The sequence below is a fragment of the Cetorhinus maximus genome, chromosome 5, assembly GCF_964194155.1.
Source record: "Cetorhinus maximus chromosome 5, sCetMax3.hap1.1, whole genome shotgun sequence".
Lineage (NCBI taxonomy): Eukaryota > Metazoa > Chordata > Chondrichthyes > Lamniformes > Cetorhinidae > Cetorhinus > Cetorhinus maximus.
The window spans coordinates 74,248,889-74,270,207 of record NC_135883.1 but is presented as its reverse complement, the minus strand read 5'-3'; the positions used below and the strand labels follow the sequence as shown (position 1 = coordinate 74,270,207).

General features: G+C 43.7%; 1 protein-coding gene across 4 annotated transcripts in view; it reads left to right on the top strand.

The window, feature by feature from the left end:
- The window catches only part of LOC144680732 (calcipressin-2-like), a 443,141-nt gene extending 424,543 nt beyond the window's left edge, over window positions 1–18,598 (top strand). For all 4 annotated transcript variants that reach the window (XM_078542029.1, XM_078542028.1, XM_078542030.1 and 1 more), the window contains one exon: window positions 15,661–18,598. In XM_078542029.1, the coding sequence (XP_078398155.1) occupies window positions 15,661–15,821 (161 nt within the window). In that variant the 3' untranslated portion in view covers window positions 15,822–18,598. The remainder of the gene's footprint in view (window positions 1–15,660) is intronic.
- The last annotated feature ends 2,721 nt before the right edge of the window (window positions 18,599–21,319 follow it).

Sequence of the window (21,319 nt, the reverse complement as noted above, 5' to 3'; positions counted from 1 at the left end):
TGCAGCGACTGCTGGGTTCCCCTGCATCCAGGGTGCTAACGACTACGTGACCATCAAGACGCCAGCGGGTCAGCCGGGTGCCTTCGTCAACAGGAAGGGATTCCACTCCATGAACGTACAGATAGTGTGTGATCACAGGATGCAGATCCTGCAAGTCTGTGCAAGGTACCCCAGCAGCTCCCATGATGCTTATATCCTCAGACACTCCCAAGTGCTGAGGCTCTTCAGTGCTCCAGCCCAATTGGATGGATGGCTGCTGGGTGACAAGGGCTATCCATTGTATGACACCTCTCTGCCACCCAAGAACAGAGGCAGAGCAGCATTATAATAAGAGTCATACCTCCACAAGGAAATAGATAGAGAGGACCATAGGTTTTCTGAAGATGCACTTCCGATGCCTGGACCGTTCAGGGGGAGCACTACAATGCCCCCCAGAGCGGGTATCACTGATAGTGGTTGCATGCTGCGTTCTCCACAATCTGGCACTGGCAAGGGGGAACCCACTGGAGGAAGAGGATCTTGACACAGCTCCACAGGCCACAGAGGATGAATCCAGTAGTGAGTCAGAAAAGGAACACGATGAGGAGAACGCTGAGGGTGTGGAGGCAGACCCCTGTATCCTTCAGGGAGGCAGGGACACCAGGGACACCTTGATCCACCGGTCCTTCAGCTAGGCTGCCAAAGATCAGCTTTAACCACATGCCAGGGCTCCCGCCTCCATCCCGGATGTCTGAAATGACCCTATCATTTGAACCCAAAGTCCAGCAGTACCTGTGCAATAAAGTTTAGAGCCACTCACTTCCAGCATTACATACTGGCGTAACCTGCACCAAAAAAATACAAAGACAAAGCATACTCAGGCCATTAGGACAAAAACAAAATTTATTTCGTTTTGACAATGCAAAAAAATTAACATCACCTTCTCTGGTCTTAATTCCCAGACCAGAAAACATAAACAAAACATTATGCGACGGAAGATCACCTGTGACCAGTCCCTCTTGCGCTCATGGTGCCTTAAACGTACATTTACGTTTGCCAAGTCTTGGTGTCCCCTCACCTCGCTGACAGCGGCATTGGAGACAGTCTGCTGACTCTGGTATCTTGTTGACCTTGATGACCTTGGCAGTTGTCCTCTGGCCAGTGGAGCCTGTGCTGGCCCCGCCAGGGAGGGAGCGGTCAGTGCCATGACTGGCATTTCTCCAGTCATCAAAGCCTCATCAGATGCCACAGTCACTGGCAGAGGGGCGGAGGAGCTGCTGCTGTCACCCAGAGGGCCCTGAGAGGAGCCCGTAGAGACGACAAGCATCTTGCGCGCCAATGTGAGTTCGCTATGGACCTCCTTGCTCGCCATTGATGGACGGGCATCTAGCTGGGATACTGGGTGCCTTATCCATCTCCCACACTGGCACTGACCACCTGAGGTCATTGCCTGTGTGAGGGTTTGCAGGTCCGAGTGCAACCTCAGGAACCCCTGATTCTGTTCCTAGAGCTGCCTCTCCAAGATAGTCGCCTCTTTCTCAATGGAGGAGGTAGTGTGCTTGACCATGAGGGTCAACACAGTGCTCATGCTCTGCATGGACTCCTCCACAACATAAACAATGGCAAGCATACCCTCATGGATCTCTGCCAAATCCTCACGCACATCCCGCTGGACATCCAGCATCTGCCACCTAATGGACGACTCCAAAGACTCATCATCTGCCTTCGACTGAGCATCGTCCTGGTCTACAGCAGTCTTCCGACTGCTGGGCACTCTCTGCCTCCACCTGATCCTCAAGCGAGTGCGAAGTGCTCTCACCGCAGTGCTCCGACATTCTAGCCGAGGTGCTGGAATCTGCACTGGTGCCTGGTTCAGAGAGTGGGTGTGATGCAGGTACATGTGAAACCTGGTGGTCCTCCGGCGCCAAGGGAGGCTCTTCGGGATCCTGCGATTGAGCGCGTGCTGGTGAATCTAAGGGAGAACAACAACATGTCATTAGTTTAAGTCATCACACTGTCACTGTGCATGCCAGGCACCCTGGTGAGACAATTGAGATCTGCATCATGGTGCCATCATCTTTCAATGATCAATGGGGAATCCAGTTTTGAGGCTTCCATCAATGATGAGACTACACAAGAATGTTTGCACCATCCAAAACTCTCACCTCTGTGCACTGCACTTTTACCTTCATCTGACACTCCAGCCTCTCTGCAGCCAGTTAACCAAGGTGTGTGGTGTCTCTCCAGCTCCAAGGCGCCCTGCTCAAATCTGGATAGGATTAGGAGGTTTGAGGGTCTCCATGTGTTCAATCTGTTGTTTAGGGTCGTCTTCTCCTGAAAGGACAGAGGAGCTTGGATTAATCCACTCTGTATCTGCAGCGCCATTGCACAGAATCACAGAATTACACAGTGCAGAAAAGGCCCTTCGGCCCATCGAGTCTGCACCGACACGTGAGAAACACCTGGCCTACCTACCTAATCCCATTTACCAGCACTTGGCCCATAGCCTTGAATGTTATGACATGCCAAGTGCTCATCCAGGTACTTTTTAAAGGATGTAAGGCCTCCACCACCCTCCCAGGCAGCGCATTCCAGACCGTCACCACCCTCTGGGTAAAAACGTTTTTCCTCACATCCCCCCTAAACTTCCTGCCCCTCACCTTGAACTTATGTCCCCTCGTGACTGACCCTTCAACTAAGGGGAACAGCTGCTCCCTATCCAGCCTGTCCATGCCCCTCATAATCTTGTACACCTCGATCAGGTCGCCCCTCAGTCTTCTCTGCTCCAACGAAAACAACCCAAGTCTATCCAATCTCTCTTCATAACTTAAATGTTTCATCCCAGGCAACATCCTGGTGAATCTCCTCTGCACCCTCTCCAGTGCAATCACATCCTTCCTATAATGTGGCGACCAGGACTGCACACAGTACTCCAGCTGTGGCCTCACCAAGGTTCTATACAACTCCGACATGACCTCCCTACTTTTGTAATCTATGCCTCGATTGATAAAGGCAAGTGTCCCATATGCCTTTTTCACCACCCCACTAACATTCCCCTCCGCCTTCAGAGATCTATGGACACACATGCCAAGGTCCCTTTTTTCCTCAGAACTTCCTAGTGTCATGCCATTCATTGAATAATTCCTTGTCAAATTACTCCTTCCAAAGTGTATCACCTCACACTTTTCAGGGTTAAATTCCATCTGCCACTTATCTGCCCATTTGACCATCCCGTCTATATCTTCCTGTAGCCCAAGACACTCAACCTCATTGTTAACCACCCGGCCAATCTTTGTGTCATCCACAAACTTACTAATCCTACCCCCCACATAGTCATCTTATGTTGTTTGTATAAATGACAAATAATAGGGGTCCCAGCACAGATCCCTGTGGTACGTCACTAGACACTGGCTTCCAGTCACTAAAGCATCCTTCTGTCTTAACCCTCTGTCTCCTACAACTAAGCCAATTTTGAATTATCAAATTACCCTGTATCCCATGTGCATTTGCCTGGCCAACCCCACCTGAGGAGCACCTTACAGGGCATACCCGAGTCATGGCCCTCAAGCCACAAGGCACTCATTCCTAGCAGCCAGGGCTCACCCTCTTGGCCAGATCCAGTGTCATTGACAGTTGGCACTCATACTCTAAAAGCCCTGAGCTCCAGAAGGGGACAGCCAGGCCTTAACACTTCCACACTCTGATCCATGCCAACAAGGTACTCACGCTTCCTGAGCGCAGCAGGTCATTAAACCTTTTGCAGCACTGCACCCATGTGCGTCGCACAACGTCGTGGCTGCTGACTCGTGCTGCCACCTCCTCCCAAGCCCTTTTTGTTAGCTGCGGTGGCCTCCTCCTTCCATCTCTGGGGCAACGGTGTCCTTCTTGGCATCCACCTCCTCCAGGAGGACCATGAGGCATTCATCCAAAAACTGGGGCCTGAGTGCCCACCCGACGTACCCTCCCACCCTCGCGTCTCCAGCAGCACTTGATACCATAACTTCAGTCTTCATAATGCTGAAGATATGTTCTTCCCTGGCAGCCTTCAAGGAGCTGCCCGTGCCGTTTTTAAATCGGCTGCCTGATTGCCATTGGGCCCGGTGGGTGACAGGCCCTTCCCGACAATTGGGAGGATGTGTTTCACGCTGGGTGGGCCTTAATTGGCCAGCCAGCGTGAAATCACAGTCCGGAGCCAATTGCGGGCCGCGACCTGTTTCCGAAGTAGTCGCAGGCCTGCTGATTGCGCCCGCCCACCAAAGGTAAAATTCAGGCCCAAGGCTCCTTGTACACCACCTTCCAAACCCACAACCACTACCATCTAGAAGGCCAAGGGCAGCAGATAGATGAGAACACCACCACTTGGAAGCTCCCATCCAAGTCATTCACCATCCTGACTTGGAAATATATCGCCATTCTTTCACTGTCGCTGGGTTAAAATCCTGGAACTCTGTTCCTAACAGCACTGTGGGTGTACCTACACCACATGAACTGCAGCAGTTCAAGAAGGCAGCTCACCACCACCTTCTCAGGGGCATTTAGGGATGGGTAATAAATGTTGGCCCAGCCAGCAAAGCCCACATCCTGTGAATGAATTTTTAAAAAATCAGTGATGGTAATGCCATTGAATGTCAAGGGGCAATGGTTAGATTCTCTCTTGATGGAGATGGTCATTACCTGGCACTTGTGTGGCGCGAATGTTACTTGCCACTTGTCATCCCAAGCCTGGATATTGCCCAAGTCTTGCTGCATTTGGACATAGACTGCTCAAGTATCTGAGAAGTCGTGAACTGTGTTGAACATTATGGGCAGAATTTTGCTCTTGATGGGTGGGCAGGCCCCACCGGCTTGGCGGTGGGCGGGCAGCTGATCGCCACCGCCGAAACGGGCCCCGCCGTCACTTTAAGGGCCAGTTAAGGCCCACCCAGCGGGCTGCCCGACGGGAAGTGCTATGCGCTCCCTGTGCGGGTGGTGGGAGGGCGGGATTCCCCAACTGTCAGAGTGCGCTCCTTTGTGCGCATGCTGCCTCAGGGAGATTGCTGAAAGGCTGGCAAATATAAAAAATAGAACAATAAAAAATTCATTAACATGTCCCCCTCATGTGAAAATGTCACACGAGATGGGACATGTTAATGAAATAAAGACTTTATTAAATGTTTTTAAAACCGATATCAAGCCACATCCCACCACTGGATGAGGTTTGTAAAAACAATCACCTACCCGCCTGCCCGTTGGGCCCGTGCGACGAGCTGAAGTTCGCACGGGCCCCTCAAAATCATCGACGATTGGCAAGTTAAGGGCCTTAACGAGGCCTTTAATTAATGGCGGGTGCGCGTCCCGCTGCATCGTGTGCCCGCCAACTGAAATATCACAATGCCGTGCGCTGACATTGGGGCGCTCGCGCGACATTTTAAGCGCTGACGTGTGGGCTCCGCCACCTGCACGCCAGCCAGAAGATTCTGCCCTCTGCAACTTTCGGCGATCATCCCTACTTCAGATCTTAAGACAGGAGGAAGGTCATTGATGATGCAGCTGAAGATGATTGGGCCGAGGACTCTAGTAATTGCAGTAATGGGAGATATTGCTGGACTCTCCCTACCTTGGCTGACTCGCTGAACTTTTCCAGCACTGCAATCAGCTATATGATGTAGTGCAGATGGAATAAACTGGTGGCCACCTCTTCTCATTCAAGCTGTGATGCTGTTCTTGGGGGCCTGTGGCATTCACATCACCTTTACTGCCTCTTGAGATTCTGCCTCTGTGGATTCACCTGAGAAACAAACTGCTCTTTGTTCTCCTTATAAAACATTGGCCTGAATCTTCTGGTTGGTGTGCGGGGGCGGGCCCCACATGCCGACGTGTAAAATGAAGTGCGGTGATGTCGGGCGTGCATCCTGACGCCACCGCGTGTCATTCTGACCTTCAATTTGGCGGGTGCGCACCAGAGACAGTTGTGAGCCCGCTGAACTGGCAAAGGCCTATTAAGGGCATTAATCAACTAATTGAGGCCCTTGTCAGGGCTAGCCCGTCCAAAGATTCAGCAAAGATTTCCTGGATCCTTCAGGCCACGGAAAATCCCAGCGTAGGTCATCTATCTTCATGACCCCACTCCCTCTGACATTAGATTGTTTGTTGAAGTTCTTGCCTCATGGTCTGCTGTTGGATCGCTGCAAAAGATTTGCTGGCCCTGCTCTTCTTTCTGGTTCTAATTATTGACTCCTTTTAAATAGCATTTGCAGTGCTTTAGGAGCTTCACCTACATTGGATATTCTGTGCCCTCCCCATTTAGCGAGCTCCTAATGGAAGGCTCAATTCAGGCTGTGAGGTCATCATGCGTGTTAAATTTGACCAGCCCTGGCACAGCTTCAGGGTCAACCATGCATAATATGTGAGGGCACAAAAGGTGCTGTGCAACATTGCTACCCAAGAATTGTGACCCTTGGAAACTTTGTCCTATAGGGCCGATTCCCCATCATGGGCTCTACTTGAGGAAATGCTGATCAAGAAATTGCAGGTGCACAGCTATTTAAATGAATGGATGGAGAGTTTGGACTGGGAGTTTGCAAATTCCTCACCACTGCCCTCAACAGTTGCTGCTGCTTGCAGGAAAATTCAAGTCTACCTGATTGTCACATACTAAGATTGCTAGATTCATGTTACATGAAGAATTGGAGAATCAGTCCCCTATAGCCAGATAAAGAAAAATTCCATAATGGACCAATTATCTATAATAAGTCAATTACCCTTCATGAGAATTATTTCTATAGAAACATTCATAGTTCCTGTTGGATTTTTACCAAAATTCTCAACCCGAGTAGGTCATGTCTTCTCAAACTTTCTGTAACATTGCATTGTATTGTAATACATTACTCATGCTAAGCATGGCTTGGAGCAGTGGTGGTTGATGACCTTTGTGACTGGTGGGACACAGCTACACTTGTCTAACCAAGTGTGTTACGATGGAAATGTACTCCTGTGGAATCCTATCATCAGTCTTGGTAGATGACTATCTTTTCCTATCTGGCTTGTGCAGTGGTTATTTTCTTATCAAGCTTTACATTGAGCATGGGGTTTAATAAAGAGACTAAAATTTTGTAGAAAAAGAACTAACTGGAGTGTTGGTTAGACTGTTTTGCAAAATTTTACTTGCCAAGCATTTTTGATATACAGTGATCATTAATTATGAGTAGTAATCTTTTTTTCAAATTGTTAGATTAAATGAATAGAGCATAATATAACAAGCACTTCTATTTACATTACAAACTCCATCCTGGAATTTGGATACAGTGAGCTACATTAAAAATCCATTCCTAAGCAACAGAACATGCAAATTATTTGCCTATATCATGTTGTGAGATTAGAGTTTGGCATTCTATTTGAAAAGGCAGACTGTGGGCAGGATATTGGGTTTTGGGTCAGCACACTTAAGTCAGGGCCAAATGGGACCTGCACTGTGTGGGAAACAGACGCCTGCCAATGAATTTCCCCGAGTTACCCAATTAGTGGCCAGAAGGTGGCTCGCCATCCAATTAAGGACAGCAATAGTTTCTCAAAGCTGAACAGCCAATAGGAAGATCTCCAGCTCTGAAGAAGGTGCGACCTGCCATTTCAGGTAAAAGATAGAGAGGGTACCTCAAGATGGAGGTGCTATCGTTCCAATTTCTTAAAATGTAAAATAAAAAAGCCCTTAGCATCCAGGCAGGCCACCATTGCAGAGGGGGAACCCTTCCCCAGGGCAGCCTGTGGCTGCAGCTGAAGCCAAGCAGGTAGGAGCACCCCCACAATCCTGCCTCCAGGAAAATGGCCCGGGGGCGCAATGGAGTTGGCAAACAGGCATGTTGGCCAGTGGCACGAATTTCATGCTCGCCTCCATGCTTGCCCCCACCTCGGGGCTAAAAGTTCAGTCCTATGAATCATCACTAATTATATAGGAACAGTGGCTTTCTTGCTCTGTGGTTCTTGTTATAACTTCATTTTAGACCTAGTAAAAATCTTTACCTGCACTCTCTATTTCCTTTACCAGGCATTGAGTGCCTGTTTCCTAAGAGGTGACAACAGAAGCCAGGGAGTGGGGGAATGGGGCAGTTGAGGAGTCGGCCGCAACTGGAAGAATTTGCTGCTGGTTGAAGCTGGTGTATACGCGAGATAGGAAACAGCCAAGCTATTGCCAACAGCAACATCAGTCACTCTACTCACCAGCACATACACAAAATCCTAGGTGAGGCAGTACCAACCTGATGCATGGCCTCGGGCATAGAGTTCCTTTCAACTGATTGCATACCAGAATTTCAGAAAAAAAACTGCTTAAGACAAGCAAATTCCAGGTTTCAACCTCTGCCTTGGGTCAATCAAGTAGAATTTCTGACAGTCAGTGAACCACATTGCAATCCTGTATATGACTGGCATATGGGGAACCATTACGGTTGCCAACTGTCGTTGGAGGCATTCCTGAAGGTTTGATCATGTGGGCAGTGACATGCTGCAGAAATTAATACTAAAAATGCTTCAATGGGTACGCAAAAAAAATTTCTTACCTGCTCTTGGACGTTGACCCCTAAAAGTACGGTGGGGGTGGTACAAATATCATGTGGAAGGTTGATCAGTCCGCTTACCAAGCGGGGCCACCATTCCAATTATTGGCTGGATCTCAATTTAGATCACCAGATCATCCACTCATAATGTGGGAGCCTCATTAATATGTACAAACTGTGGTCAAATTAGGGGAGATAGTGGCATCATGATAATTTCGCTGGACTAGTAATCTAGAAATGCAGGCTAATGCTCTGGGGACATGGGTTCAAATCCCACCATGGCATTCTATTACAGCTGATCTCAGCAATGGTGACCATGAAATTATCATTGATTGTCATCTGATTCACTAATGTCCTTTAGGGAAGGAAATCTGCCATCGTTACCTGGTCTGGGCTATATGTGACTTCAGACCCATAGCAATGTGGTTCACACTTAACTGCCATCTGAAATGGCCTAGCAAGCCACTCAGTTCAAGGGCAATTCAGGATGGGCAACAAATGCTGGCCTTTCCAGCGATGTCCACATCTCATGAAAGAATAAAAAAATTAAGGCACAATATTTACATAGAGCCTTTAACATAGTTAAAACATCCTAAGATGCTTCACAGATGTCTAATCTGCCAAAAATCAATGCAAAGCAGAAAGAAGAGATATCAGGAGGGGTGAGCTAAGCATGGTCAAGCATGCAGGTTTTAAAGAAGGTCTTAAATGATGAGACAGAGGTAGAGAGACAAAGAGATTTAGTTAGGAAATTCCAGAGTATGGATGGCTGAGGACGTGATTACCAATGGTGAGATGAAATAACAGGAGGATGCACAAAAGATCAGAATGAGAAGAAGGTGAAGGTCTTGGAGGATTACAAGGCTGAAGATAGTTAGAAATAGGGAGGGAAAGGTCCTGAAGGGATTTAAACATGAGGGCGAGAATTTTAAGTTTGCGGCATTAAGGGACTGGGAGCCAATGTAGCTGGGGATTTACTGGTTGATAATCAACCTGCTTGGCCACGTTATGTGGCCATCAAGTCCTGGAGTGAGACTTGAATGCTGAACTTCTGATTCAGAGGCAGGCATGCTACCCACTGTGCCACAAAACCTCCTTTCAATGCTGATAGTATTCAGATTTGTCTCTGCTATGATCCTCAACTCCATCCATTGGCTATGCTGTTCAATTTCTTGCCTGACATCAAGTCATGGATGATTCAGAATTCTCTTAATTCAACATTGGCAAGACAGAAGCAATCTTTTTTGGTCTCCACAAAAAGCTTGTTCTTTACTTCCGTCCCCCTTCTCAGATGCTCACTCAGGCTGAACTGGTGTTACATTTCCTTTGTGTCTCCCTGAGCTAATCTATAAACATTATTGTCAAAGCCACCTCCTTTCACCTCTGCAACATTGCCTCCCTTTACACCTACTTCATCCTTAATATCTCTGAAAGTCCCATTCATGCCTATGTCCACTAAATCTCCCATTTTCAACCTCCTCTTGGCCTACTGCCTTTTCTGCTTACAACCCACTTCCTGTCTCACATCACAACATTTTGGAACTCCCCCCAATTTCTCTTCCAGTTCTCACCAAATTCATCTTCTCGCTAGGACTCAAAACCTACTCCATTTAACTGCAATCCAACTGAGCTCCTAATCATTGATCAAACTCTGTTTGATGCATGCTCACTGGGCTCATTAGGATTTCTACCTCGCCACATTCTTTCTCCAATTTCAAAAACCTCCTCAACACCTACTTCTTTAAATGTATCTTCAGCAAGCATTAAAGATGATTCTGAGTTTCAGAAATTTAAATTAAGAGAAAGGGTTAAAGCAATTAGACTTTTTTCATTTGGAAAGTATGAGACTTTGAAATGGTTCAGTTAAAGTTTTCAAGATTATGGTCCTGTTGCAGCATTTGTGTGTTCAAGTCCCACTTCAGGACTTGAGCATAAAAGTCAAAGATGACATTCCAGTACTGAAGGAGTGCAGTAGGGTCGGAGGTGCTGTCTTTTAGATGGTTTATTAAACCGAGGCCCAGTCTGCGCTCTCAGATGGTTGCAAAAGATCCTGCGATACTATTTTGAACAAGAGCAGGGGAGTTATCCCCCGTGTCCTAGCCAATGTTTATCTCTCAATTGACATCACAAAAACAGGTTTTTTGGCCATTATCACATTGTTGTTGTTATGATCCCAGCTGAGGTTACTACTGGACAAGCCTGATCCCAGGGTGGAACCTGGCTTGATAGATCTTAACTTTTATTTTTGTTTAGATATGTGGAAAATGGCTACTGAATCAAGTCACAGGAATCAGCTGATGAACTTCTAACAAAAGAATAAAACATTCATTAAACAAGAAAAGATGGACTATATTACAATATTCCTTCACCCACAACTATACCTTTACAGATACATACAGATTAGTAAGGATAACACAAGTTACAAAAGCTATCTTGTACTCTAATGTTCACAGTAAGTTTACAGTCCATATGAACAAATAGGCGACCTGTGGCCAGGCACCCCACACTCTGAAACCAAGGGCAGAATCTTCGGCTCGGCGAGTGGGGGCCCCAGGCATAAAATGACACGTGGTGACGTCAGGCGTGCGTCTCGATGTCACTACGCGACATTCAGGTTTTCAGTTCGGCAAGCACACACTCGAGTCGGCTGCACGCCCGCCGAACTGTCAAAGGCCTATAAAGGCCAGTTAACTATCAATTAAAACAATAAACTAAGTTGCCCGTCCAACCTTAAGGTTGGCGGGCAGGCGAAGAGTCCAGGGGGCCTTCGCATTTTTCATGGAACCTCTTCCACGGGTGGGATGAGGTTTCATGAAGGTTTTTAAAAGTTTGAAAAAAAATTTAATGAAATTCATAGACATGTCCCAGCTCATGTGACAGTATCACATGAGGGGACATGTCCTAAAAAATTTTTTTTTCCTTTATTAAAATTTTTTAAACTAATCTCCCTGAGGCAGCTCTGTGCCTTAGGGAGATTTCTGGCCTCTTTCACTTATGTCTATGGATCTCTCCCCAACTCCCCCAGATACTTGTCACACCATGAGCCAACTGGTCTCACTGAACTCTATCTTTCACATGAATGTTTCCAATCTTCACTCTTGAAGAAGTCGCTCTGGAATCTTCACCCAAATGATGCTTTCTCTCAGACGCCTTCCACAAGGGTTCATCTCCTGGGTTTCAAACTCTCATTCCAATGTTCCTCTCCTCTGGATCACCATGTGCATTCAAACTTCCTTCCACGCACTCTCTCTCATATGCTCAAACATGCCAACAGAACACCACTGCTTCACATGCCCATAGTAAAGAGTTACAGACCTTCGACTGTCCCCTTAGATCTTCTGGCCTCTTGCACGCCTATATTGTTTGAAATCTGCATTCTGCAGATTTTTCCTTTAAGCTTGAAGCTTGGAGCCTTTCTCTCTGCTCCTTACTTTCAATTCCACAGAACAGGGCCTTTTCCAGATTCCTGTCCTTCCTTTGACTAGACTGACCTCTTGGGACCTTTCCTGTTACACTCCCCTGGATTTCAGAACTTTCTTCTTTAGTTTCTGGAACCTGTTTCCGCAGTTCCTTCTTCTGTGTCCAGCTTCTCTTGGCAGCTGGCTTCAGCTTTAGTTTGGAACTTGCTATCTGTCCCTCTGCTCATCCAGCCTCACTGGAATCCTGGCTTCAACTGAACTAAACCTGCTTTTCTAGTTTTCTCTGCCTCTATGGATCCCTCTCTCTGGACCCCTATTGCTAGGTAACAGCACAGTTTTTTTAAACCTTTTGTTTGTTTTAACTTCCCTTCAAGAGTTGTAAAACCTTCATTAAAATACAGGCATCTTTTAATGTGAAACTAAAACGCAACTTCCCCTTTTTCTTAACACACAAATACAGAAATACAAATTAAACTTAACTTAAAGCTAAAACTTAAACTTAAAGATATTCCTTATTCCTAACACACCCAAATACAAATATAACTTTCTTAAACTATGTCTATTTCCTAACAGTGTTTTGGGGAGCTTGCTGTGTGCAAATTGGCTGCTGTATTTCCTACATTGCAACAGTGACTCCACTTCAAAAAGTACTTCGGCCAGAATTTTCCAGCCCCCACCAGGGCGGGCAGCGAGCCATTGAAATCTCCATTCACATCACCAGGAATGGAAGATCCCGCTGGCATGAGGGGCCAGAAAATTCTGGCCTTCATTGGCTGTAAAATGCTTTGGGATGCCCTGTGGTCATGAAAGATGCTATATAAATACAAGACTTTCTTTCTTACAGCAGCTGTAGTGCACAAGGTACTCATAATTCCATTTTGATGAAGCACCCATTTTGCTCACAAAATTAATTTAACAAAACTGCTCCAATTAACTTTAGATAAAATATTTAGATACTAGAATTACAGACTCTAAGTGAATTTCTCGAAGATAGTCATGAAATGATCCTGATATATTACAATGAAACTGGGAATGCAGGTTCTGAGACACAAGCATGTATAGTGGTCTGTCACTGATATGCTTAAATCTCAATTAGTTGCAACCTTCAAATCTGTGGATTGAGCTCAAAAGCGTACATTAATGTAAAGAAACCTGTCATAACTATAGCTGTTCCATTTAGCTGACATAGCTTTTCATTTTGCTGCCATCACTAGTCTTTGACCATGGGCCATAATTCTGTGCGGTGGTGTACTCACAAGTCCACCATAAAGCTGATTTTTAAAATGATAGCATTCCTTTTTCTTCTTCAAATATGGTTTTGCTCTTTATGGCACTTTTAACCTATTCGTTAAAAAGATATCATAAAGCATTTGCCTTTTTCTAAATTAAAAAAAAAATCACAACAGCCACCCACCTTTAGGTTGATTTCACACAGCCCTGCTTCAGTCATGTCAAGGATGGAGTGCTGGATTTTAACTAGGTGGGGTGGGAGCCATTGGACCCCAGAGCCATTGAGAATGGTCACTGTGGATGGAGATAAGCCAGACAAACATTGACCTGCAAATCTGGTAGCCAGGTCATTAAAGCTCTTACTGTTTTCTAATGGAACAGAGGAACCAGAGTAGACCATTCAGTCCCTTGAGCTTAGGCTGATGTGTACCTTAACATAATTTACCTGTCTTTGATCCAAATCCCCTGAAAATATGTCAACCTCAGTCTTCAAATTTCAATTGACAAGCATCCACAGCCTTTTGAGCAAGAGAATTTTACATTTTCACTACCTTTTGCATACTAAAGTTCTCCCTGACTTCACTCCTGAATGGCCCAGCCTTATTTTGAAACAGTCACCTGATCCGCACCAGGGTAAATGGTTTCTCTGTATCTATCCTAAGAAATTCTTTTTTCATTTATACATCTCAACCATTTTTAGTAGTCCAGTACAGAGAATGCCAGTGATATTGTTGAAGGGTGAGGAAACCAACACAATTACAACTTTTTGCTCAGTCCAAAATGAGACAGGGAGCAGAAAATAGCATATACTTTAGTATACATACTCTTAGAAGTGATTGCTCAAAAACACTGGCTCTGAAATCCATGGGGGTGTGGGAGATGACAGTGGTCATTGTGGCATGAAAGCCAGGATGCATCCACCATTGACTTTGTAAAATGTCCAGTTTAGGCAAAAGTTATTTAATGATCACACCAATGGTAAACTCCCATTCAATTAGGGGACCCTCCAGAGCACCCCTAACCACAGGCTTAAAATTGGAAAGTCTGGCTCTAGGTTGCATGCCCAGGTTAGGACGAAGATGCTGGATACAAGTTACTGGTACTCCCACAACTTCAGTTGTAAGAGAGCTACTTTGAACATTTTTAATGAGAGTCTCGCTGCCAAATCTTCATGGGTCCAGTGCATGATCCTGTCCTGGATCCCTGAGTTGGATCTCAAAACTGCTGGTAATCAGGGACATACGCTCGGTCTATCCAGGTGGTGCTGAATCTCATGCAGAATCCTATTGAAGATTCAGGATGCAGGAACTCTTGATTTAAAAATTCCCTGTGCCTTGGCCCCTCTCCTGTTTGCCCTTATGATGGTGGCCTTGTTTGGGACAGATGGAGGCTGCATGTTCACATGTGCCAACTCCCAGGCCTGAATTTTTCAGTCGGCGGGCTGGCTCGACGGGAGCGGGTGGGGGCAGTCGCAGAGCTGACCGCTGCCCACAATCGGCTCTGCACCGCCATTTTATGCGGGCAGGCCAATTAAGGCCCGCTCAACGTAAGACATGAATGGTAGCGCTACCTGTGCGGGCGGGTGGAGGAGGAAGAGTCGGGGTCAGCACTCTTTCACGCACACGTGTGAAAGAGCACTTCAATCTCCCTGAGGCCCAGAGCTGCCTCTGGGAGATTGAAAGGCCTTTGGAATTATTAGATAAATGGATTGGAAAGTTAATCAAACATGTCCCCTCAAGTGACCGCATCACATGAGATGGGACATGTTTTTATATTTCTGATAATTTTTTAATTTAATTAATAAAAGCTTTAGAATGAGGTTTCCTAAAAAATGTAAAGGCCACTTGGCTTTTTTGCCTGGCCGCCAACCTTAAGGTTGGACGGGCAGCATTAACAATTACATTAATTAATTCATAAATGGCCTTAATAGGCCTATCAGTTATCAGCGGGCGCATGCCCAACTTCATCGTGCATCATTTTACGTGCCAACATGTCAGGCCTGCCCCCGCACGCTGACTGAAAATTTCAAGCCCGAGTCTAATTTCTGGCTGTCCATTCCAGATACATTGATTAGAAATAAAAAGTGGAAGAGATATGAAAAGGGGTATGCTCTGCGATTGTTCATTTTAAACTATTGCAGAGTTTGCATATTGTATAGTCCATGCTTCAGTTCTGTCCATTGCACAGCAACTAATATTTGTCAAGAACACAATTTTGAAGATAAATATTTTTAAGCTTCCACCAAATTTCACCCATATAATTAAGAAATTCTAGCTTTTGTCAAACTCACTTGCAGATGGAAATACACACAGCCAAATGAACATTGTGATGGTGAGTTCCAAACATGTCTCACTAAGTAAGGAAAATACATTGCTTAATTCAGAACTGATTGAAGCACAAAAATGAGTCAACCGAATATCCCCAAGATTTTTCTTTAGACAAAGAATTAATATTGAACCTTATAGGTTATCCTATTTGTAACCTTTTCATCTTTGATTTTACAGGAGAGAAGTATGAATTACATGCAGGAACAGAATCAACTCCCAGTGTGGTGGTCCACGTCTGTGATAGTGAAGCAGAGGATGAGGATGAACCGAAGAATTCTCCAAAACCAAAAATAATTCAAACCAGGCGCCCTGATCTGCCACCAGCAATGTCCAATTGAAACATTGGTGCACACTTTCAGTCAAGTATCATCTAGTGCTCTCTGCTACAGCCGTACTCTGTTGAAAGGAAGATTTGTCTGTCAGTCACAGGAGCATTTGTTTTAAGCCCCCGATTGTGTTTCTAAGGTCTACAAAAATAGGATGGAAGGGGTTACTATGTGAATGCCTGTTTGCTACATACAAACTAGTATCTGATCATATCATAAAGCATCATTTATGTCAGAATGACATTAGTAAAACCCATGAATAATTGAAAATCTTGGCATTATAATTCCAAGGTAAATTACATCTAAATGATTCAGAACCTGGTAACATGTGTTTTAAATGATTTGATATAAGTGCTTGATCCAATTTTAGATTAGACTTAAAGTCTTGAGGTATATTGTGATTATACCTATCATGTTCTCTGACTTGGTCAGAAACTAAAACGGTTAATGAATAGTCTGAGTTTTACTTTTTTTTCACATTGAATTGCCAATGATGTCCTTGATGAAAATCCTGTGAGACTATTTGTAGAAAACGTAAAATGTATAGGCAACACTGGGGGAAAGACTAATTTTCATTTATATCAATGTGCAGTACATAATGTCAGCATCTTCTAATATAATCTTGTGAAAGGGTGTAACTGTAATTTGTATTTTATCACTCTGTTTTAATATTGATACAATGTATTGATTGAAGTTACATACAGTATACTTACTAAAACAAAAAAGAATGATAACATGAGCATAAAGGCAGATAGACAAATAAGTATTATCAGTCATGAGTTTTCCAATCTGCACTTATCTGACCAGGATGAGTATCAATAGACCATATTATGATATCACCTGCTGCACTGAAGGACCCCTATTGTGCTGCTTCATGACACACTTATACTCCAACCTGTGCAAGGTAACCTCTTATCCCAAACTATGGTACACATTTTAAAAAATGAGATTTCCATAAACATAGGATTTAAAATTTTTTTTTGACATTTTCTTTTATTGTGCCACTGTGCTAATACTTCAGCATGACAATCAGAGGTGTTTAAGTATCTGCGTGGAAAAATGTGGTCTATAAGTTACTTAATGCTGTGATGATACAATGTGCACTTCATGCCTTTGGGGTGTAGATTCTAGTAACTTAATCGAGCAAATCTAAAAACTAGACTGAACTCTATCAACATTCAGAACAAATAAATTAGCCTTCTTCTTGATTCTATTCCATTTTGAGAAATTCAGAAGATATTTAATAAAAGTTAGAAAAATTGAGTAGGAAACAAATGTAAAATAAACTAAATTTTTTGGTTTTCAATCATATTTTCAGTTTTCATGTAATGGAATATTTTTAATGGCTATCAACTTTAATACCATAAGTATTTGCTTTTATCTGGTTAGGCACTTATTTTGCTTTGCTCAGTTAATCGTATCTATCAAGGATGATGAATAATATGTAATGACCATTGCGTTTAATGTATAAGTCAATGCTTCTATGATGTTCCAACATGTTGCAAGAAACAAGTTTTCTGCTGGGTTTCTGCTCAGCTTTTCAATTCAGCTACTATACTTGCATGGATTTTCCTTTTTAAAATCACATGAAGGATACTGCTCATGGAGAAAGATATTAGGATTTGGCTGAGTACAAAAATGTCACAAAGGAAAATGTCGAAAATTATGCTAAAAGGATACAAAAAAGAAGCAGTGAATAAATCCACTGTAAAGATGTAGTCATTCTGAATGAAAAAATATTGTAAGCTAAAACAGTCAAACCTCATTACATCAAAAACAACTATTTAAAAATCAGTATGCTCCAATCCCATGGAACTCCATTATAGTGAAGAAATGTGTGATTTCCAATGACAATGTTGGACCTCCCGTTCAGATGATCTGCCAATTGTCATTTGAACACAATTTTGCTCAGCTTTGGCATTTTTTTGTAATCTTTTCCAACCAAGTCAGGAGGCATTCTTCTGCCAAAGGAATTTGTCTCGGTCATCCTGGAAATAGTTCCAAAGATCATGGTCGTATCCGGAGTCAAAAATTCTTAACAGCCCTTTCCTAAAATGCAGACCTGCAAAACTAAAGGGGCAATTAACTAGTAATAATGAGATTTGACTGCTTTTCCAAGTACCTAGAGCTTTTGTGTATAGTTAGAATATTAACATTATGAGTATACTAGTATTGGACATTGTCTGTGTTATTACTTGTCTTTGCCACTGAATGGGTGCTAGTAATAATACTTTATAAATTAATTGCCTTATATATGTATGTCTGGTATATATCTGTTGTTATATGGGTTGTGCACAGAACTGTGTCTTATTGTTCAAAATTGTGGTCATTGTGACAGAATTGTACCTGTGCCTTCTCTAAGATTTTACAAAAGGCACACTCTCATAAACACAACTTATCTTTAAAAATCCCTTTACTCAAATATAATCTACTCTTTAGACACAAGTTGAAAGTTTTTGTGATTAAATAATCATAATTATTGGTCATATAAAGCAATGCTTCCATTAAGTCTCTTTTTTAAAATATTATTTTTATTGTTTCTGTAACATAACATTGTCCTTGCAAGAGGTCTATTGTGCGTTAGTTTGTGTACCAACTAAGCTGTGTTTCGCTACTAATCACACTGCACCTTATTAGGTAATTGCTTTTTAGGGGCTCTTGTACAGATGCCCCCATGAATGTCAGAACACACTTAATGAACACCCCAAGGTGATTGTAACCTTTCAGGAGTGTTGAAATGAAAAGCAAGGTTTTCAAGTAAATAAAAAGTTCTTCGTATTTCCATAGTACTACTTTGTTACGAATTTTTGAACTTGCATCTAAAATGTCAATGTACAATAGGTACAACTAGCATAACTAGATAAACGTTTATCACTTTTTGTGTCCTATTACATCTCTTTCCCAAATTTATTAAAACAATTTAAGGATTGCAGTGGTATTTGTGACACTAGACCAAATATCAAAACGTTGTTTTGTTTACTTCAAGAATAGTACAAAATAAAGGATGTTTTGGGGTGTTTAACTTATTGCATTTCAATCAGCATTTAAATTGCAGGATATTTAATCTTGAAGACATGTCTTAAGGACATAACAAACTAAGGGGTAGAAATTGGTTATCATTGCGCCACGTGGAAAATGTGGGTGAAAATGACCAATTTTGCAGAGTTGTGATCTGTCTCAAGGCCACCTATAGTTTTTAGGCATTCAGGGTGTCCACCCAAAGCAGGTGTTAGGGCCCTTGCATAAGATAATAAGGAGTCCAATGCCTGATTTAAGATTTATCTGAGAAATGGGGCTGATGTGAGGGGATTAGACGCTGGGTTGCGCCACTCCAGTTTTCTTACCATGGATGTGCCCCAGGAATTGGCCCCCACTGAAAAGGTAAGTTTTAATTTTTTTTTGCCCAGGTTGTTTAGATGAGCCCTGAGGCCAAGATTCAGGCTTCCTGGTTTGGGTACACATTGTGGTCGCATTTCCACCTTCGCAAGAATTTCTGCCCCTAAAAATAAATAAAGGCAAATAAAGCCTATAGGCTATTCAGAAAACTTAAACTTTGAAAAGAAAATCAAGGGCCATTGTTTTCTCTCTCATTTAAAAAAGCATATATGCATATATGTAGGAGCAAGGCAGCAGAATGTGATGGAGAACTTTTGCCTGTATTCTACATCTTAAAATATCCCATTGATGACATTTATTTGGAGATGGGAGGGAAAAGGGATTTAATGCTTGTTAATGACATTTAGGTCATTTGTAGAGCAATGATAGGAAATATTGTGCAGGTTAATCAATTGGGGATATTAAAAAAAAATGTGAGCACGAGCTCCAATTCCGAACGAGCACAAATCAGCTTAACATATGGGAACAATTCTAAAACTGCTTTATGTTGGTTTTGGGGGACTGTCCCCTACAGCATGGATCTCATGTGATGACTGGTGGGCACATCAAAATAGATGTACTGAATTTTGTAAGCAGGAAAACTTGGACTTTGAGTTCCTGATGTGCTGGGAGCAGGGATGTGAGAAACCCAGAATTAAGTGCAACTAGTCTGAGTAATTTTTTAAACTCAGCCATAACATTAACATGTTGGGCAGGATTTTACAGTCAATCACTAAAGCAATAGTGCTCTCTGCTGACCTCAAAGAAAGCTGCCCAAAAGATCTGGAAGTCTCTGTGGTGCAAACTTCCCTTTTCCCAACATCATCTAAATCAAGGGGATATCCAGGCATCCAGCAAAAGTAATGTCAACAAATTACTATATAAGTATCTACCCAGCAATGTAGAAAATTGCCCAGGTGTGCCCTCTCCACAAAAAGCAAGATAAATCTAATCCAGCCAATTACTGGCCCAGTACTCTACTCTCAATTACCAGTAAAGTGATGGAAGGTGTTGTTGACAGAGCTATCAAGCAGCACTTACTCAGCAATAACCTGCTCAGCAATGCTCAGTTTGGGTTCTGCCAGGGTCACCTGACTCCAGACCTCATTACAACCTTAGTGCAAACTTGGACAAAAGAGCTGAATTGCATAGGTGAGGTAAGAGTGACTGCTCATGACATCAACACAGCATTTTGACCAAGTGTGGTATCAGGGAGTCCTAGAAAAATTGAAATCAATGGGAATCGGGGGAAAACTCTCCATTAGTTGGAGTTATACCTAACACAAAGGAAGATGGTTGTGGTTGCTGGAGGCCAATAATTGTAGCCCCAGGACATGGCTACAGGAGTTCCTCAGGATAGTGTCCTAGTCCCAACCATCTTCAGCTGCTTCATCAATGATCTTCACTCCATTATAAGGCCAGAAGTGGGGTTGTCTGAGGATGATTACGAAGTGTTCAGTAGCATTCGCAACTCATTGTATACTGAAGCAGACCACATGTCCATTTGCAGAAAGATCTGGACAACATTCAGTCTTGGGTTAATGAGTGGCTAGTTGCATCTCCAACAAGAGAGAATCTAACTGTCTCCCCTTGACAATCAATGGCATTGCCATCGCTGAATTCCCCACCATCAACATCCAGGGAGATCACCATTGACCAAAAACTTAATTGGAGCAGCTATTTAAATACTGTGGCTATGACAGCAGGTCAGAGTCTCGGAATTCTGCGCTGAGTAACTCACCTCCTGACTCCCCAAAGCCTGTCCACCATCTACAAAGCACAAATGAGAAGTATGATGGGATACTCTTTACATGCCTGGATGAGTATAGCTCCAACAACACTGAAGAAGCTCAACACCATCTAGGACAAAACAACCCGTCTGATCAGCACCCCATCCATCATCTCATTCAATCCCTCCACCACTGATGCACATTAGCAGCAGAGTGTACCGTTGGCAAGATGCACTGCAGCAACTCACAAAGGCTCCTTCGACAGCACCTTCCAAATCCGTGACCTCTACACCTAATAAAAACAAGGGAACTAGGCACGGCAGAACCCAAGTACCTTTAAGTCCGTCTCCAAGTCACACAGCACCCTGACTTGGAACTATATCGCTATTCCTTCAATGTCGCTGG